A 25,877-nucleotide genomic window follows, 5' to 3' on the forward strand; every position below is an offset into this window, starting at 1 on the left:
CAGCAGCAAAGCCAATTATTAAAGTCCTTTGTATTGTGGCATCATCCTTGAAGAAGATAGAATGCTGCTTAAGGTTAGGCTTATACCTGCCTGTGACACAATCTGAAAACTCAGTCATGTCTTTATTCATGTAGTCTAGTGAGGTACGTTTCAAGTCATTTACCCCCACACAGACTATGACAGAGCCATACTAGTATTATGGTTGAGTGACTTGAGTGCTTGAATGACTTGATGGATCCTGGCACCTGACAGGCAGCTAACCGTAACCCATTTCTTATCCAACCCGATGAGGGGAACATCTGTGTGTCTCACAACAGAGTCACCTATGACCAATACATTAGGTTTTGTGGTGTTATGCTTTATGGGCTTACTTGTTGAGAAACTGGTGTGTGTATTATATGTTGTGTTTTTTGTACTGTTGTGTAAGTGGTTTCTGTTTGGAAGGCCTCTGATCTTTTGGTAAGTTACTACTGAGTCCATTCCCATATGTGGGTTTGTGCGTTGTGTCCTAATTTAGTGTAGGAAGTGTGTGTATATTGACAACCTGACAAACTGGTAAAAAAGAAACTAAATAAAGCAAAAATGCTTTGGTGGTACTGAGATATGGAAAAAAACATATAGCCGATGAATCTAATAGGTATAAAACAAATTTATTGAGCCACACAGTAAAAAATCAAGCGCTTTCTTCTCCTCAGTTAGGAAACTTTATCAAGATACAGCATGCCCAAAAAAGCAACACCTTTATATCATAAAATTAATTAGTGAAATAATTACAAACCAATCACATTCATTACTGCTTAGGGTTCAAAATGCATATAGTACATTATTTAAAGGTGTATTAACCAAACAGTCATATTTAAAATATTTAAAATATAATGCTTGCATTAAACTCATACTGCTATATTGTGTTAACTTAATATTAACAAACTTGTATTTATACCAGATAACTATACCTATTTAAAACATTAAAAATATATAAATATTCATTATGTTTCATTTAATCCAATGTTAAAATGCATAAAGCTAATGTATATATAATAATATAATATATAATACATGATATCTATGTACAAATGAGGGTAAGAATGCACATAAAATAAATACAGTCCTGCCTCCAATTTCATAGTGTAACTACATCTCTCACATAAAGTGTTTTTATTTTAGGAATAAATGGTTGTTAGTATACATAAGACAAGCTACATTGCCTCGGGATACCCATGTCTATCAGGCTATCAGTTTAATGTCTAAATTGAAATACCAAATAACCTCACTTTTGAATAATAATGGGTTTGGACAGCCTAACAAGAATGCCACTCCACCAGAGGCCACCTACTTGCATTTTTATATATTACTAATAGAGAAATATGGCCAACAATAACATCTGAATCTGTTTTCAAAGCAATGACAAATCATCAAAAATACAACTATGGGAACACATAAAATTCTTGGTACACTATCCCCTGCCTTTGGTTGGGATCAGTCAGTACAACAGTGGCATTCTCTCCCTTGAAATGGGAATGGGTGAACTGGTCTTGACTGGAAAGTGTGGAACCATAATCAAATAACGTACTAAAAAACAAAAGACTTTGTGGAGGGATGACTTTTCAATCGCATAAACTAAACTGTTTTCATTTATGCTACAGACCTGTTCATAAGAGCTCATTTTCCATTGCACATACAAGGGATAATATCAGTTGATATTTTCATATCAATATGGTTAAGAAAATTCAGGCAAATATTAGTTAACATTGTCTGCTAAGTGTTTTATTTGCATACAAGGTGCAATGTAGCAACATGTGACATAGAAGGGTTCCTTGGCTGAGTGGGACATAATGCAATTACCTAACAAGTTAAAGAGATAATAAATGCACCATTCATAACATTTAGATATAACTAAAAAAAGAAGCATAAATTGATTGAAAACAAACATATATATACACATAAGAAAAAAAGGACACCGAAAATCTAATTGGTATTAACACTATGTGCTTGTAATGGATTGACCACTGAGATACTGATATGACCTTTGACTCACTTGTTCACCTTTTGTCAGCTGTCAGAGCATCTTCTGAACTTTGGCACCCAAGACTCCGTGCAGAGTATCATGATGTCCCAAAAGGTTGCTGTGCAATGGGGTAGTGCGAGAGCTTTGTCTCCTGCTTCTGTGAGTGACATTACTCATGTGGTCCCACCCTCCATGTAGACAGACACCCCCAACCCAACTTCAGCCTCCATTAGAAATCATAACCATAGCACACAACTCAAGGCACATGCATCCATCTTCTTCACCTCATGGGAAAAGTGAACAGGAGCCATCTTATAATTTCTCTCCCCCCCTGTAGCTGGCTTCTCTGGTACCCATGTCGTCTAGATCATAGTCATGGCTTCATTCCTCTATGCCACAGAAGTACTGCAGTTGCCATATTAAGTTTAAATGCCTCCATTTTGATGAACTCAGTAATATCTCAATTGCTTCCCCTATGAGTCTTGGAAGTTCACCTCAATGAGGTTTCAACTCGCTGAGTTCAATTCATCAGGGACTCAGTCTGAAGAAAGCTTCTAAATATTTTTATATTTTATTTATTTATTTATTTACAGAAGGTACATGCTACAACTTATATAATCCAGCTCCATGATCACATAAACACCATGAAAAGGAAGTTTCACAAAATAAAGGAATCACTCCAACAGCATTGAGCTGAACTTAACCAGATGGATCCTAATCATGACTGCATGCAGGGAGTTATTCAGAATCGTTATCACAAAAGCATGTCTTATTTATTTTTATTTTAGTTATTAAATTTGTTAACTGAGGTAGTGGACTGATTCCCTATGGACCGGTTTTATACAGTCTGGGAATGATATGACCTACAGAAATACAGATAAACAGTGAATTAAACATGGATACAGAGTACAAATTATAGGTATTCTAGTTAGTTCTATTCATTGCCAGGATATATTTATTGACAAATTAGTAGCTTCATACAACAATCACATAGCACATTATAAGTGAGATAGTATTACTTAGTTATTACATTTAAAAAATTGAATTAATAAATGTCTAGGTTTCCTACTCCTACTTAAAGGTCATCACATATCTATTCTGGACGCTGTTTAACTGACAGTCTTTTGTGACTGGCATATCAGAGGTGTCACTTTTCTCTGAGATCCAGCAATATCAGAGCAAGTATATTTAAATAGCAGGGAGTACAGAAGCTGCACCTCCCCCCAACATTAGGGGTGCAGAAACACTTCTAATGCAACAGTGAAACAACAAATTTCAGCAGTCAGTGTTTCACAGTCCATTCAAAACTTCATGATCACACTTATAAATCCATATATCCATCCATCCATCCATCCATGCATCCATAACCACTTTTCCCATTTCTGCACATGAGGTCAGGGTGTCACATCAACAATGACAATCATATAGAGCCAAGGTTCACAATGCTGGGTGGCTACCTCTGCAGTGGCTGTTCTTCCATACTACACACTCACATACCTATAGCCAGTTTAGAGTGTCCAATCCACCTACTGCATATCTTTGGAAAGTGGGAGGAAACCAAAGCACCAGGAGGAAACCTACATGAACATATGGAGGCCATTAAGACTTCACTCAGAAGGATGCACAGCTGAGAATTGAACCAGAGAACCTCTTGTTGTCAGATAACAATGGTATCCACTGTGCTGCAGATCATTCACTAATGTATCAATCTTCAGTTATGGTGCCACTTATTTTACCATTTTTAATAAACAGATCTAAATATTTACAGAAACAAACTTTAAAACAGCAGATATGGCAAGGATCGGGAGCATGTTGCTCTACTGTTGATACTTTTAATGACGTATTTACTATTGTGGTAATAAAGCAAAATGATAGTTTTAACCAGATTTTTTATTTATTTATTTTTTTTGAAAACTGCCATTCACTTTATACTTTATATTCCTCCTAACATAATTTAAGGGGAAATAAATACCCTTTAAATCTAAAGTGCATTTGCATTCCCCTTTCTCTGTTTCTTTTTGTATGCAATCAAGACATTAGAAAATTAATATTTAAAGTATGTGGTCTTTGCCTTTTCTCCAGAGCTGTGTGACAGTGGAATTATATTTAATTGAGTAAGTTTTGGGGTTTGCCCCAATACAAACATTATTTCTGTATGTTTTTTAGTTTTCATGTAAACAGCATTGTGTCAGTTGCTTATGTAGTTTCAGCCATTTTGTTTATTTGCAAGGAATTAGCTGCTATGGGCTATGATGATATAATATGAACCATACATTTTAGCTTAAAATGACATGCTTCTGAGTTGTTTACTACACAGAGCCTGAGATGAAAGGCAAAAAAACAATATATCTCTAATGTTTGCTGGTTTACAAAATGATTGCTCTTCCTTTTGAATCTCTTTGCTCATAGATACAGGTATGTCAAGGCTGCAGATTAGAATTTACAGTACTAGCTGTGGTATATAATCATCAACATGCTTTGCAGTAGTTCCACACCACTTATCTTAGTAAACCAGAAATGACCGGTACTTTTCAGTCCATTTAAATATATCAACTTTTAATAGGATATCAGAAGCCTGGGGCATCACAGACTCTGCATACATGAATCTACCTCCTTACACTTCTGATGTAATTCCCAGAATTTCTAACCTACATCAGAAGATAACAGGGGATGAAGGATATATCAAGGGGCTAACAAGGACTATTTTCAACATTTTTATTTTTTGGTTGGTGGAATTTATATTGCACCATCCCTTTTTTGTGGGATACTACTCTTGGTAATTCCTGGTCAGTCTGCTAACCCTAAATCTCAAAAGTCAAGACAGAAGAGCTAAACACTAGCTACTTATGCAACTCTACAGCTTGCTCCTTTGGCATTGAGGATATTTGTCAAACCTTGGTTAGTTGCTTTGTAACCAAATTAAATCCACAACACCAATAAAGCCACAATTTTCATTTTATTACTCATTCACTTACTTGAACTTTTCTCCCCAGGCTTCCATTGAAAATGGGGCTTGTCCCATTGAACTTTCTTGGCATAAAACAGATAAATAAAATATTAAGAAAAGCTGTAGAGAAATACTACTATGACAAAGCACATGTAGTTGTTTTCAGAGAAGAAATGTGACAGAGTCTGTAAAGTTTCTAATTGATTTTAGAAAAACACACATGCAGAAAGCCAAATTAAGTGAAGTCTTAATATAAATGTTTAATCAATTTAATTAAAAAAAATTGGTTGTTGTAGATCTTGCAGCATTGTAAATGTAGAAAATGTACAGAATGAAAAAAATGTAAAGCTTTAATGAGTAGGTAACTGCCTCTAGTAAAAATGCACCAAAATTGTTGGGAAGTGAAATAAAACTGGCTTTTCAAATAAGCACACATTTGCAGTGCTTCTTGAAATACTATATCAGGTCAAGGGAAACATCTTATTTAGCCCCCTCCCATAAAAAAAGCTGAAGTATTCTGAAAACAGGGAACACATTACCCACATTTAAATCTTAAAGAGAAAGCAACTGGCACGTAGTTCCTCTGCAGATGATAGCTACAATATATTGCCTGAGATTTAAAATTCCTGTCTGCACTTTTGAGTCAAAGGTAGGTAGAAAATAAAGTATGCCTTTAGGTACAAGCAGAGACAAGTCCAGGTAAGTTCCTACAGAAGAGTTCTGCGGTAAGCCTTCTGTTGATTTCAAACCATTTAGTTTGTATTTTCTTTACGCTAGTTTATAGCTGCTTCTATATTTGATTTTACAATCTGCCTTGCTTAAATTTTTAAAGCCTTTAAAATACCAGTGCCAGCATTTTGGAACAGCGTTTCAGACAAAATCAGGTTAGTTGATAATAATCGGGGGTTGGCATAATGGTTAAGGTGTCCACCTTACAGACATGAGGTGCAATGTTTGATTCTTAAATGAAATAATTGGCTAGGCTTAAAATGGCCCACAAGGGCAGTTAACCTAGTACTAACCAATGAACCTATGAATCTGAAAACGTAAGAAAAAAATGAAATCTCAACTCATGAAAAGATAATAAATGCAACTGCTTCAGAGATATAGGCTAACTGTATGCAAGTATGTGATATAAATACAGACTTACAGTGATATCTAGATATACAGCTAGATAGATATTATGTAGTAAGCTAACTCCAACAGTTTTTCCATACAACTTAGTACATTACTTATTATTTTATTTATTTATCCTTTGTTAATAGGGTTAGTCCCACAAAGCATGTGACCTCTTTCCAGGGGAGACCCAAGGTAGTATTTATACTGCTAGGGGAAATTTGGTCAGAGTATTGGGAAAACCTCCACTTCTCTTTTCAATAGCTGCCATGGGATCTTTAACATCCACCTGAGCTACTATCAACTCAAGTGGATAGGGCCTCCGTTTAATGTCTCAACCGAAGGACTAGAATTCATAGGTTTGTCCACAAAAACCCATTGGGATATCTTTGTACATATTGTAAACACTATGGATATAACAGTCATATAGTAGATTTATTTTGAAATTACACTAACAGTAATTTATTTTGTGTATATGAGGTTGTATAGCTACAAGCGCACATGTGGTATGTTTATTGGCTTTAAGCTCAACACTGGTTATTCTGCATACAAGTCTGTTAATAATGTGTGGCATGAATATAAATTGTTTCCATTGTATCTTACTGTTGTTTTCTTCCTATTGTTTTATTTATTTACAATAATTATTGTATCAACATTCTTTATTTTTATAGACTGCTGTATCTGCCTATTTGGTCTGGGTCATGGTTGAAGAGATTATGAACTAGTTCACTCACCCAGTTAATAAATGAAAATAAACAAATTAATAAATACAGTGGTCAAAGCTATAGAATTTACTGGTGGGCATTAAAATAAAGCTTTATTAGAAAGGACAAACAAAAGAGCAAAAGCAATTTCCAGGTGATAAGCATGGCATGGGCTGTAGCAGATCCAATGGATTCACTTTATAATCTCAAAATACTGAAAGGTCGAATTTCAGTATCTCAAGACCATAAAGTTGAATCTTCAAAAGAGTGAAAGTGCATGATCGTGAATCTGATTAAGTCGAATTTGCGGTTATGGCTTTATGTTACGTGACGTGTAGTGTATTGTGTGGATGGTGTCCAGTGTAGTGTGTGGATTTAGGTGGAATTTAAGGTGAGTGAGTGTTTTGTATGCGTTTTGTGTAGGTGTTTGGGTGTATGTGAGTATGTCTGTAAGTTATACGTGTGGGTTAGGGTAGGCAGGTAAAAGTATGAGTGTTTAAGTGTTGAATGTGGTGGTGTTTGTATGTGTGTGTGTGTGTATGTGCGCATGTGTGAGGGACTGTAGAATGTCTGGGTGTGAGTTTACAGTTTTTTTCTTTTTATGCAATCTCGTAGTTAGTATAAGTAGGGGGTGTGTGGGGGGGTGCAGGGGGGGCTAGCCCCTCTGCTTATATATAGTCTAGGTTTGTAGATGTGTGGTGTTATGCTTGTGTGTGTGTGTTTTTTTGTAGTGTGGGTATTGTGGTGTATGTGTGGTGTGGTGTATGGTTTGTGTTTGCGATTTGAAGTTTTGCAGTTTTGGGCTTAGTGTTTTGTGGATTGGACTTTATGGTCTTGAGATACTGAAATTCGACCTTTCAGTATTTGAGATTATAAAGTGAATCCGATCCAATAAAACATAATCATTAAACTCCACCTGTTATTTTGTCATGCCGTACAGTGGTCATACCTTGGACTACGAGCTCAGCAGATGCGGTGGCTTTTCCAGAGCTGTTCTCCACAGAGCACGTGTAGGTTCCTGCATCAGACAGCTGAACATCTTTGATTTCAAGAAAATGCATTCCAGATTTCTCAAACATGTTGAAGTGCTCATTTGACTGCAAGTTGACATTACCCTGTAGGAAAATACATTAAATAATAAATCATTTGACAAGAAAAAGGTAACTCAATGTATGATAAGATATAGTTGCATACATCCTGCAGAATCTGGTTAATAGTTGTACAGTTCAGTGAACATTATAGTTTTTTTTATAGTTTTTTTAACAGCCCCTATCAATTCATATCTGTACACCTACCTTAATCTAGTAGGAGAGAAAAGAACTCCATTATCATGCCATGTTTTTCCATACAAATACCCGTAAGAATGCATTCTTTTCCCTTGTATGTATATTTTGACTTTCACTTTTAGGAGAAGCTTCTCTGGGTACAATTTAGGGCACTTTCTCCATTTCATCTAAAAAAAAGGGTTAGGCTTTACTGGGCTAAAGGCAGAGGAGGAAGAGACTAGTCTGCTGAGAACTTGAACAGCCTAGGAGTCTCCACAGCAGGCATTAGTCTGGGAAATGGTAAGGAAGACAAAATTCATTATCCTTTTAAGTCTTGGAGATGAATCCCCTTCCCAAGGCACTGAGTGAAAGGGAGACCCAACAAATGTTAACTGCAAAATGGGTAGGTCCAAAGTTACTTGGTATGTACCTCTCAAGACATCTGCAACAACTGGAAAGGCCTCAAATACCTCACTAAAAGAATCACAGGCCTAAAGCAGATGCCCTACACTGACAGCCTTAAAAAACTCCAGCTATACTCTGTCGCATATCGTCTACTCAGAGGCGATCTCTGCTTAACATACAAGGCCATGTCAAACCCAGAGCTGTTGGGCATGCTACACTTAAAGAAATCCCAATCCCTCAGAGCTACACGCTCCAGGGATCTAAACCTTGTCATCACAATAAACAAAACATGTTGGAGGGATAGGTTCCTGACCCAGAGACTCCCCAGACTCTGGAATAGATTGCCCATACATGTCAAGCAGAGTGCCTCTTTGGACCTCTTCAAGAGGAACCTTGACGAATGGATGGGAGAAAGGAAATTCACCCCAGGGATCATGTCAGTCGCCCTGCTAGACAGGGGTCCAGGAAAGTAAATAATGTGGGAAGAAATAGCCAGGGAATTGTTATGGCTAGGCTTGTATAGGCCCTAGGGCTGATAGCCTAGTACCAACCTATGAACCTATGAACCTATATGTTAGGGGGGTCAAGTGCAATGAAAAGTTATTTTCAAACACAGCAGATTACAGATATATTTACAAAATCTTATGCAAAACAGTTTGGCTCCACAAATGGGGTTTTTCTAGTGAAATCCAGGTAACCTCAGATACTGGAATCAAAATAGATTACAAAGAAAAAGAACTATGCAAATTGGATCCAAACAAAGCACTGGGAAGAGACAGAATAAGTAATAATGACCTGAGAACATTTCAGCAAGAACTTATAGTACCATTATATCTATTACTTACTAGGTCATATAAATATGGGGATATTCCTCAAGATTGAAGACATGCATTCATTAAACCTGTCTTTAAAGGCAAGGGGAGTAGGACAAACTCAGAGTCATATAAACCTTTAAGTCTACTTCCCTGTTGTGGAAAAATAATGGTGAAGCTAATATTGGATAAGTTATTGTCAGAACTGGAAAGGTCAGGACTTGGAACCATATATCAGCTTGCATATACTGAAAATATATCTATTTCTACCTGTAACATGATGTTCTATAACAATATAATAACAGCTATGAATGAAAAATTGTGCTGTGATATATCTTACATAGATTTAACTTCAGCATTTGACAGAGTCCTACACAAAACACTGATCAATAAATTAGAACAACTAGGTATTGATTTACTCCTGATAAGATGGATAGCTACATGGCTTACAAACAGGACATGGCAAGTATACAGCAACTGGACAGGTGAAATTCTTGGTTACAGTCAAGGTGTACCTCCGGGCTCTGTCCTAGGCCCTTACTTGTTTAGGTTGTATCTTTCAGACTTATCTTTTTTGTCTGAGGCATTCTGCAGTCTGTATGCAGATGACCTGAAATTGGGTAAATGTCACATATAGGCCAAGTCTGCAAGAGAACTTCATTTCCAACATACTCTTGGTTCTTCTAGTTAATTCTTGTGTTTTTTCTGTCTCAAAAATATTATACATTGAAACATTGGAAAAGGTTTCTCTGTGGTCTTTGTTACCAGAACAAGAAGCACACTCTCCTGTTTCACAGCTCACTCTTGCTGGACAAACTTTTGTATTTCCTCCTCAGCATGTTCTGCATCAAAAAATTATTCTGTCCCTCCAAGAAAGAATATTCTTAAGATAGCCGAGTACAGCAGTTTGAATCTCACACCTGCTTCTCAACATTCCATGAGAAGTGAAATAAATTTACTCCTCTTCTGCCTAGTGTATAAAAAGTAATCATTGCCCTTTTGTCAAATTTTGTCAGAATCAACTCCTTCTCCCGGTAGGATTGCATCTTTACTATTTAGGGTCTAGGTTGTTTTCTCATGGCCAGGTTTGGAGCATACACATGATGTGCCCTTTCAATTAACAACTCCTGCTGTGGAATACCAGTCCAGTTGCTTATTTGTGCTTTCATAAAATTAATACAGTCTGTTCCATCCAGCTTCTCTGGTATAACAGAAAATCTCAAGTTTTTCCCTCTCTGTCCTCTAATTCTATTATTTTTTGAAACATCTCTTCTTCAGTAGTCTCATATTCAGCCAGCCTCTTCTTCATTTTGACCTCCAAGTTTTGCAGTTTTATTAGCTCATCTAAATATCTGTTTAAAGCTTCTTCCATTTTTTGCAGCCTTTTGTTATTTGAGTTGATATACTCCAACAGTTATGAGCACATTTGTCTTATTTTTTCCTCTAGGTTACTGGAAGTCATGTCTTGCAACAGAGCTGGAGCTTCAACTGCTTTTAGCTGAACAGCTGCAGAATTCTTCCCGGTTAGTGTTTTTTCCTCACCTTTTGTGACTGATTTTCTTTCAGGTTCTCTGAATTTCTTTTTTGCTGGCATCCAGGCAGTGCATGTACTAGCCAGTTACTGAAACTTAGCAAAAATACGAGTTTACTGGTTCTCTCTTCTGAGTTTGTTTTCACACTGGGAGAGCTGAAATTAAGCTGCTACTCAATGTGCAGCTGCCTTGGAAGTCCTGTCTGCAAAATAACTTGACTAAACTGACAATTTGGGCACAGGAGAATCCTGATAAATACATCAAAAACTAAGCAGATAACATTTGGGAGACACAAACTTGAAGGTGAATATTTAATACAGCACAGAGTGATTGAAACAGTAGATTCATTTAAGAACCTGGGTACATGGGAAGATCCAACTCAGAGTTTTTCTAATCATATCAACCAATTGGATAATGACAGAGAACTACAGGTTGTTTAAAAATATTTATAAAGTCTAGGAAATCAGAAGTTATGAAGTCGGGGGCGGAGCCAAGATGGCCAACTGATAGCAGCAGTTTTTCAGAGCTCCATGACACTAGTATAAAAAACAGGAAATAACTTATTTTATTTCAGTAAAAATACTTAGAATTGATAGATGAAAGTATAAACTATATTATTAGTAACTTTAGTGAACTTAGGAAAGTTTTTTCCTGTCAAATTATAAAGGAGAATATATCACTTGTGGAGATGAGCACTTCGAAGACTTCTGACATTCTGACACGGCTTTAAAAAAACAAAATGCAGCTTGTGACATCTGCTCTACAAGAACTCTCACTAAAATTGATGATTTTAAAGAGAATTTACAAAACCTTAAGGAAAATTGTCAGAAACAAACATTCTCTCAAGGAACTTATACAGCAGCATCAATCCAAAATAGCACACTTAGAAGCATCCCTGAATGATCTTGATGGAAGACTGAAGGAAGAAGAAAGCCAATTTACTTATCAAACAAAACACTTGGCTTCTCAATAAAGTGGATGACCTGGAAAACAGGGAGAGAAGGTCAAATATAAGGATTTTTGGCATCCCTGAGAATATCATTTCTTTCCTGAATACCTGGATTCCACAGATTTCAGATTTAAAGGAGGGTCTGTCCTTTGGTATTGAAAGGGCTCATACAATGTTAGGAAAGCTAGTGTCAATATCCTCCTCTACTCCTCCCAGATCAATAGTCATAAAGTTTCTATCTTATTTGGACAAGGCATTGGTCATAAAATCTGCCTGGAGGAAAAGTCCATTAAAATGTAATCAAAACCCAATTAAGTTTGATAATGACTATTCAACCAGGGTTTTGGAACAGAGGAAAAAAGCTTGGCCATTAATAAAACTGTTAAAGCAGAATAACATCAAAACTCAGCTTGTAATGTAGATAAAATTTTGTCTGGCCTCCGGGGGACAGGTTCTGCATTGTCCGGGGCCTTCCAGGCACGCTGCACAATTAGTTTAACAAGGTCATCTGCTGGTGGGGTCACCCAGGAAGTAGATGGCTGGGCACGGAAGGTCTGCAGGAACACCGATTCCTCAGAAGAAGGGTTAGAGGACTTCCATTCCACCTGCTGTTTGAAGATTTCGAGAATTTCTCTGAATGAAACGTCTGGGGGAGAATGTGGGGACCCATCTCTCTCATCACAATCAGTGCCTTCTGTGAAAGATTCCTCCGGGGAATCAAAGTGCTTCCTCTTGCACCGTTTCTTCCAGGGTGGCTCTCCAGTGGGATCTTCTAAGGAGGACTCCGGAGAAGGGGTTCCCTTCAAAGGGGGTTCTTCTGACTCCCGTGCCTGAGGCCAGACATAGCGGGTTGGGAGAGGTGCATGCTAGGAGAGGTTTCTGATAATGATGTCATTGGTGCTGACTGTGAGCCTTCGGAATAAAGAACCCTTTTCATCACCTGTACAGCAGGCCCACTCGAGGAAGGATGGGAGCCCGGAACTGGGAGGGGCAACCTCGGAACCGGGGTCACACCCCGCCACGAAGAGCCCACCTCCAGTTGAGGGGTTTTGAGAGAAATGGAAGCCATCAGAACTGTGGACACAGTGTCATCGAGAAAATAGATGCCAGACTAGGTACCAAGGTACGGACGATCTAAGCACCGCTCCAAGAAAGCATCGGCTCCATCGGAGCTGATGCAGCAAGGGTGGTTGTGCTGACAGGGGAAACACTGCTGTCAGAGCCGAAACAATATGTACCAAAGCGGACATCGGTACCGAGATCAGGGTGGATGCTGGAGGAGGATAAACAGGGGAAGATGTGTAAAAAGGATTCTGAGCCAGGAGGGACGGAAGGTCTAGATGGAATGGGCAATCTGTCAGAAGCTGGTCCACAACCCGCACTAGGTCTAGTTCAGAAAAACTCCTAGTGGATCTAAAGGAGGCTGCTGAAGGGGAATCAGGTCTTTCTAGAAAGGGGCTAAACCTCTGCCCAAAAAAAATGGTCGTAAGTTGGAGAATATCTTGCCCTTGACAGGTATTCGAGTTTTGGAGCTGATGTAGTCGAAGATTCTGTCGGCACCATGGCCAGGGATGGTGCTGAGGCACGTCCAGTCATTGGAGCCAAAGAAACTGTCGGCACTGTGGCTGGGGATGGTGTCGAGGTATGTACAGTCATCGGAGCCAATGTGGGAACCACAGACGACACCGAAGTCAGTGGCACCATGGTTGGAACCAAAATAGGAGTGAATATCATGGTCAGCACCAAGGGAGAGGACACAAAGTCTGGTGTCGAAGAGGTCTGCGCCAAGGGCGCCGGTGAAGCATGGAGCCGACTCGGTTCTGTAACTGACAGAGATGCAGGAACCAAGTGACTCCATTTTTCCTTATGTTTTTTGGTCTTAGGAGGGGGTGAGACCTCAGACCCTGATATAGCCTCCGAGAAAGGTGTCTTGAGTAAACCTTTTAAAATAAGTTTATTCTTACGTTCTGCTAGTGTCCGATTACTAAAACTAGCACAAATGTCACAGTCAGCTTTAATATGATCCACGCCCAAACAGTAGACACAACAAACATTTGTATCTGAGTTAGGCATCTTATGTCCCCACTGGTCAGACTGTTTAAATCCCAACTTAGCTTTGTCTGACATGGTAAGGTAACAATGCTATCCTTTAGAAAAAATAAGGGAAAAATACCAGTGATGTTATTTTAAAGAATACCATATAGTAAAAAGGGAAGGCCTGTCAAAGACAGGAGAGAGGGACAGTACCAAAAAAGGTAAGAAAATTGAATTAGCAAGGAAAAGAGTAGGAAATAGGTTTAGGTTATAGGCGACAGTGAGAAAAGGCTAACTTGACTAAAAGTTTAGTAATTTTGAAGAAAAACTGTCATAAAATTAACAACTGTCTACTTAGCTTTGAGAGAGATGGCTAACACTTCTGACTAGGAACGCGGCAAACGAGATCTGGAGTAACTATGAGAGGGGCATTGTGGGTAGCTTCTTAGCTGAGAGTTTTTGGCTTGTGCGAGCTGGGAAACGGCCATATCAGTTCCGAGGACGGAACCGATGTCCTATGTGTAATGAATAAACAAAGATTTACAACATCAGATTATTAATTTACTGATTGGAAGTATCTAACAGTTAAACTTTACATTTATTACTGTAAATAATCAGACTTTGTGATACAGTTAAAGTGAGGTCAGGAAACTGTACTGTTTAGTGTGCATGCAGATCAGATTACATTACATCTAATGTGGGTATGCAAGCCTAATTGTGAATGTCAAGTCTCTGATTGGTTAATTTAGCATAGTAGGCTTCTTTTACAAGAATTATGAGCTACACTGTCTGCAAACATATTCATGGCTCCCTTTTATAATAGTGACTATATTTTGTGATCAAATATATACAGAAATGTTATATTTTCTTGTAAACAGTTAATTATAGTCACTATTTCTAGTGAACATACTGGAGTTTTTTATAAAGAGATCTTTACAAATAACTTTCCTATGCAGTTAGCAAGTGTTTAGTATAGGCTTATACATTTACAGGAAATGCTTATGACTAATGGTAATAACTGTAAGGATACTCAAGCACCATACTAAATCCTAGCAAACATATGTATGAATACTTTTGATTGAACTATAATTACTTTGCATTTAATATGTTTTTCTTATTGTATCCTAGATATTATTTATATTTCAGATGTCATGTTTTCAGTTATTATAAAGTCATGTTTTTTAGTATATTAGCACTTTATGACAGGGAAAGAGCTCAGTAATATCTATGACTTGTTATAACACAACAAACAAGTTATGAGTTTCAGTATTACCCTATTACTATGGTATCTATTTACAGCTATTTCTATCTTAATTCTGTCTTTGAGTCATTCACTTTTAAGACCTGTTATCCATAGTAAGTTTTATATAAATAATGTTTTTTACTAATTTTTGTCATATTAACTGATGCCGATTAATTATTATTGATTTTAATCAGTCATTTAAACATCTGCTATTCCAAAAGTTTAGGAGTTAATTAAGGACAAACATGTCTTATGGAATATTTCTAAGAATCTATGTTAACATCTTTTGGGAACAACACACACTATGTGCTAACACACATTTCTTGTGAAGTTTTTATTTAGTGGATAATTTTCATGATAAGATTTATTCAGAGGGCAAGTAAATACAACTGCTAAATGATTCTTTGATTTGTTCTGCCATTTTGAAGTTTTTATTAGAACTAATACAGATGACATGCTTAGGTATTTTTGGTAATCATTTAGATTGTTAATAAAGATAGTGTTTAGTTATCTAGTCTAGTCTATTAAGCACTTAATTCAGATTGTGTATATATATATATATATATATATATATATATCTTAATATGTCTCTTGCTTCCTTAGTGAATAATTACTGTATAAATGTTTAATGTTTCTAATAATAGTGTATGTAACTCATCTCTAAACCCTAACTGGAATTAATATCTGATTAGTTGTTCATCACTACTATTTTTCTCTTAATTTATAATATATTCTCCATTTTTTACTTGTTTTCATGGGCTCAAACCAACAAAGGTTGATGGTTGGGATAGGTAGTCTAGCAGATTTAGTTTGGTTTGCTAGACTAGGAATGTATCTCATCCCATGTACAGGGTGTATTAAAGTTTATATCAGAGTGAAGTATGCTAATTTTTTGTTATTTAACTGTTTTTCTAGTTTTGAAATGCCTGACAAAATTGTTTTACTTTCATGGGGAAAGTTATTTGGATTGAGATAAATAGAAATATAACAACTGATATTCTGTTGTCTATTCAGGAAGAGTACCATGTATAAAGGATTCTATTAATACAAGTTCCTTTATTATTTGTTATCTTTAAAGAATTCTGATCTGCATAGGCACTAGAAGCTGTTGAAAACTGGGAGGGCGGAGGGTGAGAGGGGCACTAGTGATCTAAAAAGGGCTATTTACTACCACAACATAGGTTTACCTGGAGGACATTTTAAGCTTAGCCATTTCCCTTTTGGAGCTCGAATTTACATTTTCTAATTGGTCTTACCTATGCCTTGGCTGATAATTGTATATTAGCCCTCGTGAGAATAACGGTGATCATACCATAGACAATTTGAGAACACCCATGTAAGGGATGCAGCATTTAGGAACTGCCTCTATCCATTTGTGGCATGAAGGGCAATCCTGGAGCAAATTTTCTATTACCCATCCTTAGATCCAAGTTGCATTTGAATATGGACAAATTAGCTTTGTTTTATTTTTATGGAGAGTCTGTTCTGTAACACTGGTAGCCTCTAAGATATATATATATATATATATATATATATATATATATATATATATATATATATATATCCATCTCTCCACAACATTCAGTTTAGATACCTGAACTGAGTATTTCTGATGTCATTTGGCTTGCTGATGTTCAGTAGGTCCATCTATATTTGATCGGAGGATGTCTTGTATGCCAGACGTGTCACCTCTAAGCACTCTGTAGGATACGGAGTATAGTAATAAATCTTTAAGGTGGTCTGTGCAAGACCTATTGTTTAGGACTTGTATCCTTTTAGTAAGGCATCTCTGAAGGTATTCCAATTGTTGCATGGGGCTGGACAGATACATGCCAAAGTGGGCATTATAAAAATAATTGCCCTAATGAGAGCTTTGTAAAGGGGGACAACATCTCTAGATCTAGTCGCAATCAATTTGTTTGTAAGCTGTGCAATATAGAAAGGCTTTCTTATGACTCTGGGCACATGTTGGTCAAAAGTTAGATTACTGTACACAATAGTTCCCAAATGCCAAACAATTGGGTCAGTTCTCAGAGGGCATTGTCATGATTTTGCCACCAGTTATTATTTGGGACAAACCTTCCGACATGATGGTTAAGTCATTTGGGGAATCGATAACTGTTCCTAGCTGGCAGTCATCTCAAACTTAGCTGGCCTATGCCCTTCAGTATTTCCTTTTACGTTTGAGATGTATATGCAAAAGAGAAAAAGTCTCAGTACCAAACCCTGGGGACTCCATTGGTGACTGGTCTCTTTCCCTATTTTGATCTTCTGCATCCTGTGAGGAAGTTGGTAATCCAGCTAGTGATGCAAGTGTTTATTCCTATATTATTCATCTTTTGTACTACACCTGAGTAGGGGATTGTGTCAAAAGGCTTGGCCAGATCAGGGTAATGTGGTGTGAACTGTTTTACCTTTCATCCATTGCTTTGGTAACAAGAGTAAAGCTTAAAATTTGCCCATGATTTTGAGCCTTTCACACTTTCCTCTTGGCTGTTTTCAAATACATTTTTAGGGCCATGCATACATGTATGCATTCTTTGATTCACCCTCTTGATTATATTAAATTATATTCCTTGTATAATACAGCACCAGTTGTTGGACTGTGTTTTAAACTTGTAGTTTAGAACAGTCTTCTAGTAAGCAATGAAACAAAATGTATGAACCAATAATGACAAAACTACCCATTTCAGAAAACTTCAACTATAAAAGGCCACTCAAACTTCTGTCATTACAATCCACCAATGTTAGTAAATATGAAAAATATATGCAAAAGTAAGTCATCTAAATAATTCCACATCAAAGGGATCTCTAACTAATGAAGAGGTTGCTGCTAGGAAACAACTTTATATCTCATTGTTTCATCTACAAATAAAGTGGCTGTTGTCCTTGAAGAATAAATTGCCTATGCTACATTAAAAAATGATAAGCTAGTAATATTGCAATAGGGAATGAATGGATGGCGAACTGATAACTGGTTCATAGTTACTAGGTATCTCCGCCAAAGAGGACATTCACAGGACTGCAGTATCCACTCCCTTTAAAGTACAACACTATACAGTAACAGTGATCCATCTACATACTGTGGGAGTAGAACCCCCACCCTTCTGCATCAAAAGTAAGGCTACTACCAGTTGTGCTACTAACAATGCAAACAGACTTGGAATAAGCAGCACTAAACTTCTTTTCCCCTGACCCTCTCAGCTCCATGTAAATTTTTTTATTTATTTAACATTTGTTTACCAGGAATGTCCAGCTTGGAACAAAGCCAATTTTCAGCAGAAGCCCAGGGAGAAATGCTCCAGATGGATGTCTTTGTAATGTGGGAGGAAACCCACACAAACAAAGGGAGGACATAAAGACTCCACACAGAAGGCACCCCAGCAAAGAATTGAACCAGAGAGCCTTGTGTTGGGAGATAACAACACTACCACTGCACCATCCACTTAACACAGCTAAGTCTCTCAATTTTACAGCAGAAGAAATCTGGAAAAAGGCAAAATTTATTTGGGAGGGGGGCAAAACCAGGGACACATTTTAAATATTGCTTGTATAATCTTAGAAAGTTGCCAAAATAGTGTTTTGTTTTACTATGTGTTTCCAAAAAAGATAGGAAGACTGAAACTTAAAGGGCTATCATTATTTAGTGAATTCCGTTCTTACTAATTTGCCAGAAAACCACACATTTTAAGAGGAACAGACCAAAAGAATGAACCAAATGTTCTGTGAAACTCTAGACAGTTGAGAGGCATGGACTCAACTCCCTGAATCACAAGTGGTGGCATGGTTAGAGAATGCAGACTGTTGTATCTAAGGTACAGGATTTGAACATGGGTAATTCTAACCGCCAGTTATAAGTAAGTGGGGCATTTTACACACAAACACACACACACACACACACACACACACACACACACACACACACACACACACACACACACACACACACACACACACATATATACACACCTTCAGAACTAAAATAGAGCACACTAATGCCTTCAAAACTACACATAGGTTCATATTAGGCTAACTGGCCTTGTGGGCCATTTTAAGCCTAGCCAATTACCTCATGTGAGAATCAAACCCCACACCTTGTATTTTTAAGGTAAGCAACTTAATCATTACACCATCATCCCACTATGATAACTTTTTTGTTTCTCATACCAGTCATTAAATGATCGTCAGGAATAAACTGCATGTTTTAACAGCATTTGCCCTTCCAAGTAACATGACTAAACCATTTATAGCATCTGCCATTAGATTTGCTGAGAAAGCAAAATGATGTACAAGACAAATGGGTCACATGGGAAGGCTAATGCAGCACCAGCAGAATCTCACTACACACACACATTACATATGCAAATAAATATCTATACATGCATACGTACACTTATTCACAAATGTGCACCTGTAGCTAGAATACGAAGAATGACACAAAAAACCCCAAACCACTACAGAACATTTCATTGCAACGGAACAACTTATCTGACAGGTGTGATAATGTACAAAACCACCACACAATGTCAGCTCAAGCAACTTATAGTATCTCATCTCCAAAGGAGGGCAAGTAAAACAGGACTGGTGGGAGATTACTCTTGTTCCACCATTTTAAAACCATCTGTGAGAGGATGACATCCTGCAGAAGTAAAGAATTATCTGTAAAAGACCAATGGTATTTCAGCACATTACCACACTCTAGAATGAGAAGAGCTCTGTGTGACTTACAACCATAACTCCATCAAGAATAACACATTCAGGGAGATGTATGCCAATCAATAAAAAAAAATTTTTTACATAGACATAAGAGCCACCAAAGACATTTTTCTCCAAACTACCATGGATACAAAACAATCACTGGACAACCATGGTGTAGTCTTCATGCACTTATAAACTTTTATTCGATAAAAGGACAAGCGCTTTCACAATTTGCTTCTTCTGATCCTATCCAACTAAATAAAACCATCACATTTTTAAAACACATCACAGCCAATCAAAACACATAAAAAGTGCGCCAAAATGGCATCATATCATTCAGAGACACAAGGTCTCATTATTTTTTATATATCTTGAATCTTCGCCCCTTTAAAACAGGTTACAAAAGGTTTACAAAAATTAAGTTTAAATGAGAGGGGAGGTGATCATAATAACTATCTAGAACAGCTAGAATTAAAATGGATATTGAGAATGCAAGCACATGTATACCCAGGACTTAATACTCAGTTAAATATTAAACCTGTTTTAAAGGGGCTGAGATTCAAGATATATAAAAGGTAATGAGATATTGTGTTTCTGAATGAGATGATGTCATTTTGGTGCCCTTTTTATGTGTTTTTATTGGCTGTGATGTGCTTTAAAAATGTGATGGTTTTATTTAGTTATATAGGATCAGAAGAAGAAAATTGCGAAAGCGCTTGTCCTTTTATCAAATAAAAGTTTTCTAACTGCATGAAGACTTCACCGTGGTTGTCCAGTGATTACGTTTTGTATGCAGTATTTATTTACTAGGCATTCAGCACGCTCTGGTGATTTTTTCTATTGTTACAAACTACCATGGATGTCAGAAAGCTTATAAGAGTTGTAAGTCAAAGAACAAACGAAATAAAGAATGTGCACATCCAAACACTTACAATACTCTCTTTTCTAAATATCATTTAATGTCTTTATGAAACTCCATTTCTCTGAGAGGTAGAGCAGGCAAGGTCAACAATGAATAAAGACAGCAGTGCTCTCCTACATTCTTCCTCCTTGTGTCATCATAACAAACTATATTTTAGGTATTTACCAGCCCATTCAAACTGGACATGAAAAGTCTCGCTGTCACTTAACAGACACCCCCTTATAATTTTACAGACATTTTATTATGTTGTTGCAAATGATTACCATCACAGTGTGCGCACTTACATGCCTTTCACCTTGCTAAGAAGCACCCACTACCAACAATTAAACTATTGGATAACAACAAGTTAACAACTGCAATATTAACAAAAAGAAACAATGAAGAAACAATATACCACTTTGGCTCAAGTACTAAAAAGCATGCATCCAAATATATAAGAGATGTATTTTACAGAATAATGCAAAAATGTTATGCAAATTTCTTAATTTTCTTATACGAGTTCTTGTTACAGGAGTGTACATCAAACAAGTAAAATAAAAACAGACTGACCGTAATAGCTCTAACAATTTTATTTTACTAATCACAGAAATGGTTTGGCAAGTATGGCTCTAAACACATTTTATCAGCATTTTACATGCATATTAAATTAGGATATTCTGATTTGTACTGTTAGTCAACTACAGTGGGGAAACATACTTTAGGTGTTCACGGTACTGTGTTTTTATACCAACTCACATTAAACCAAGCTCTTACTGTAATAATCTAAACATCCGAAAACTGGAAACAGAACTACAAAACAATGCTGTTACAATATGTAACACAAAATTAATAATAATGAAGAACCAATTTGAAAAGTACAACTATCAAAGAACATGTCCACCGCCTCCTGCCATAGACTCTGCTCATCCATCTACCACAACTGAAATGTTACAACCTACCCAATCCTATCAGCTTACCTTATCAGAATCGAGGTCAGGGTCAGCCTGCACAATCGGTATAAAAAAGATTTGGGGTCCCTGCACAGCATCTGCCATGTTGTCAAAAAGTGCGTCCCTCCAACATTCAGGCGAACCCACTTAGACATGCCACTGACCTGGCCCCTCTCACCCCATGAGTGCCACGAACACCTCCGACAAAAAGAACTGCTACCGTTCATATCACAACTATTCTCTTCCACCCCTGCCTTCTACCTGCCTCCCGCAGGACACACACACACACACACACACACACACACACACACACACACACACACACACACACACACACACACACACACACACCTTCAGAACTAAAACGGAGCATACTAATGCCTTCAGAACTAAATAAAACAGAGCACTTCTTACCGTGGGCAACTGGCAGCAGGCTTAGCAGCACACGAGTCCTCAAACTCCATGGTCTTGTAGCTGTAAAAAGTGGGGGGGCGCTCCCTCGCTCTATGGTTCCAGCGCCTATGCTGATATGGATTTAACTTTGATATCCTTAAATACTAATAGCTTAAACAACCCATATAAGAGAGCTAACCTATTAAGGTATCTTAAACTAAACAAGGCTCAAGTAGTTTTTCTCCAAAAGACACACTTTAAAATAAAGTATGTGGGACCCTAAAGAATACACAATACTTGCTCAATCTTCTTATAAAAATTAGACCAGAGGAGTAACAATTGTATGGAAAAAGACTTTCTTAAATCCCCAAATTATTTACAAACATGAAGATAAATGATGGACTCATGGCCTTAGTTATACTTAAGTTTAATAATAGAATTTGGAGCATGGCTAAGTTTTACTGGTTCCCAGGTATGGGGGTTGGACTAGCTAAGAAACACTTAGACTTTATTACAACTACTTCTAAAGGTAATATTATACTAGGAGGTGATTTCAACTGTATCACAGATATTGCAGAAACTACCAATAGGAAATCCCCTAGACTACTGACCTCAGCCAAACAGTTAAAAAATGGACAGAAATGTTTAAATTAAAAGACACCTTTACTGCTTTGGGACCAAATTCTTTACTATTCTCACACCAAGACTATAGACATGGTACTCAAACTAGAACAGATAAAATGTGTATCTCACAAGATCTTTATTCTAAAATCTTGAATTTTTCAATACAACCTTGTCCCTTTTCAGATCATAATTTCCTGTTAACAATACACTTGGAAAACAGTCAATTAGTTATAACTTCAAGGATTCCTTTATATATCACAAAAATTAAAGATTTTAAATCTTGGATAACTTCAGAACTTCACCTTTTCTTAGAGATTAATTATAAACCTGAACCAAATGTAATAATGGTTTGGGATTCTCTTAAGGCCTATCTATATGGTAAAACCATTAGCTGGTACAAAAATAAAATTAAAGAATGGGCCTCAGAGTTACAGCATCTCCAAAATCGATTATCTCTTAAATCTTATAAGAACTTAATTGCTACAGATAATAAGAAGAAAACAGAAGAAGCAAATAAGAAATACAATGAAACAGTATCCCATAAAACTAATTTAGCTATGGAAAAACTGAAATTAAATTCTTATGCTAACTCTCCTAAGCATCTTCATAACCTATCTATGAAAGTTACGATGCAATCAAAAATTAATAACATTGATAGTATCTAAGGAAAAGTGTCTCGGACATAGGGGACATTCTGGAAGCTTTTAATTATTATTATGCAGAGCATCATAAAGATAAAATAAATACAAATTAATTTGAGATGTTAAGAGAATATAGTTCCCAACATAACAAGAATTGCTGAGGAACTTAAGTTAGATCTACAAAAACCTATTTCTCAAAAGGAAATTATAGATGGGATTAAAGGAAGTCTATAAAAGCACCTGGAATAGATGGCTTAATTATCGAAATGTATAGATTGTTCCCTTCTTCTATAATCTCTCTCCTACATAAAACCTTTCTTGAAGTTTAAACATTAGCAAATATTCCTTCTTCTTGGAGATATTCTCTAATTTCCTCTATATTAAAAGAGAATAAGGACCATAATCATTGCAACTCATATAGACCTATTTCTTTGTTGAATAATGATTATAAACTATTAATGTCAATTATAGTCAATAGATTGAAAATACCCATATCTAAAATAATAAATGAAGACCAAACTGGTTTCATACATAACAGGCATACACAGGATAATACTAAAAGAGTATTAACACTGATAGATTACCTCAATAGAGGAAACTATGAAGCATTGATAATAGGTCTAGATATTCAAAAGGCCTTTGACTCCTTAAATTGGGGTTATTTATTTAAAGTCTTACTATTATTTGATTTTCCCCCTTTTTTTATAACAATGATAAAGACAATCTATGAAAATAATCCAGCATATGTCAAATTAGGTCCCTTTACTTCCAAAGCAATCCAAATCAGTAGAGGTACTAGACAAGGATGTCCTATGTCCCCTATACTATTTGCTCTGGCCATAGAAATACTTGCCATTTTAATACGTAACAACTCAAAGATAAGAGGTACAAATACATATATGACCAATATATTTCTAAAATAGTGACGTGGATATAGTAACAACAAATTTCCAAAAAATCTCAGGACTCTCCTTCAAAAAATCTAAATCAAAATATTTATTATAAATTAAAAAAAAGAACATACAGGTTCCAGTTAATCATATTTGTGGAAGCCAAGTTTCAACTCTAGACTATTATAGCAATAACCCAAACCTGGGTGTGGGTAATGCTGGATTTACCCATGGTTGGCATGGTTTGGTCACGAGGGCGAAGCCCGAGTGGCCAAACAAAGCCAACCGTGGGTAAATCCAGCATTACCCACACCCAGAAGTGGGTTATTGCTATATAATGACATTATTTAAGAAAAAAAATAATTACTTTTCTTAAATAATGGCATTGTATAATGCCTCCTTGCTGCCCTTCTGCAGCTGTCTGGTATTCTGCGGTAGTTCTGATGTGCTGCGAATGCGTATGCCTACGCAGTACATCAGAGCTGTGGGCAAAAGCAATGGCGAAAGCAAGATCTCTGTTGCTTTTTACTGTTTCGCTATGTTAAATGGGTTTAACATAGCGAGACAGCTTTAAAAAAAGCAACGGAGAATCTCCATTGCTTATTTTAAAGCGGTCTCACTATGTTAAACCCATTAAACAAAGCTAGACAGTTTGAAAAAAGCAACGGAGAAAGCAAGATCTCCATTGCTTTGTACACACTGTCTCGCTATGTTAAAGGAGTTTAACATAATGAGACAGCTTTAAAAAAAGCAACGGAGATCTCCGTTGCTTTTTTTAAACCTGTCTCGCTATGTTAAACTCCTTTTACATAGCGAGACAGTGTTTTAACAAAGACTTATACTAATGGAAAAAGTCCGGGCGACCGGACCTTTTTCCATTAGTATAAGTCGATTTACAACGTGTACGCTGACCAATCAGCGTGCACGTTTTGGAATATTAATGGGGGGGTCATGGTATAATTAGGAATAGTCCTAAGTAAGGATATAGAGGAAACCTTACAGCTTAACTATGCTAAAGCCATAGACGTAATCAAGACATTAATAAGCAAATGGAATAATTTGTTTATAACATTTGATGATAGGTTACAACTGATAAAAAATGGATTTGTTACCTAAAATGTTATATGTAGCACAAGCCCTTATACTTCTATCAGGAAAGAAAATCCTTAAAGAAATCACTTCAGCTCTGTACCCCAAAAGAAACAGAGTGGCATATTCCCATCATATCAGAAAATGGGAACAAGGGGCGTTAAAATTCCCAGAGACTGAAACTTATATAAAGGTATCTATAATTAAAATAGTGATGAATTGGATAAATCCTAGATACTCTTCCAATTGGAAACAGTTACATTCCATTATACTAATGAATGAAAATTATTTATCAAAAAATGCTTTGGTAACTGACAAAGATAAGATACGGCACTAATTAAGTTTAAATTTACAGTACAGTACAACAAAATTAACTAAACTAACACTAATAAACAATATTTTTGATGTGTTTAGAAAATTCATTAACACAAATCTAGATATAAAACTGTGGCATAGAATTTTAATACCATTTACTATTACAAGGGATTTCCCTGATAAAACACAGAGAGATTTTTGGTTTATGGGAAAACAGTAACCTATTTTGTTGGTTGCAATGTATTGTAAACCAACGAGCTTTGAACACACAAAGTATATTATCAACCTATGGCCTATCCCCTAATGATTAGTTGGTTCTTCAGAGTGTCACAACATACACTAAGGATCTTTGTAGAATAATACA

At 36.6% G+C, this 25,877-nt stretch overlaps 1 protein-coding gene across 2 annotated transcripts in view; it reads right to left on the bottom strand.

The window, feature by feature from the left end:
- MYLK (myosin light chain kinase) overlaps positions 1-25,877 on the bottom strand; it is a 2,381,262-nt gene that overhangs the window by 1,321,614 nt on the left and 1,033,771 nt on the right. For both annotated transcript variants that reach the window (XM_044074915.1, XM_044074916.1), the window contains exon 6: positions 7,722-7,887. In XM_044074915.1, coding sequence (XP_043930850.1) covers positions 7,722-7,887 — 166 coding nt within the window. The remainder of the gene's footprint in view (positions 1-7,721; positions 7,888-25,877) is intronic.

Source organism: Protopterus annectens, chromosome 6.part0 (assembly GCF_019279795.1).
Source record: "Protopterus annectens isolate FY-2018-M chromosome 6.part0, PAN1.0, whole genome shotgun sequence".
Lineage (NCBI taxonomy): Eukaryota > Metazoa > Chordata > Ceratodontiformes > Protopteridae > Protopterus > Protopterus annectens.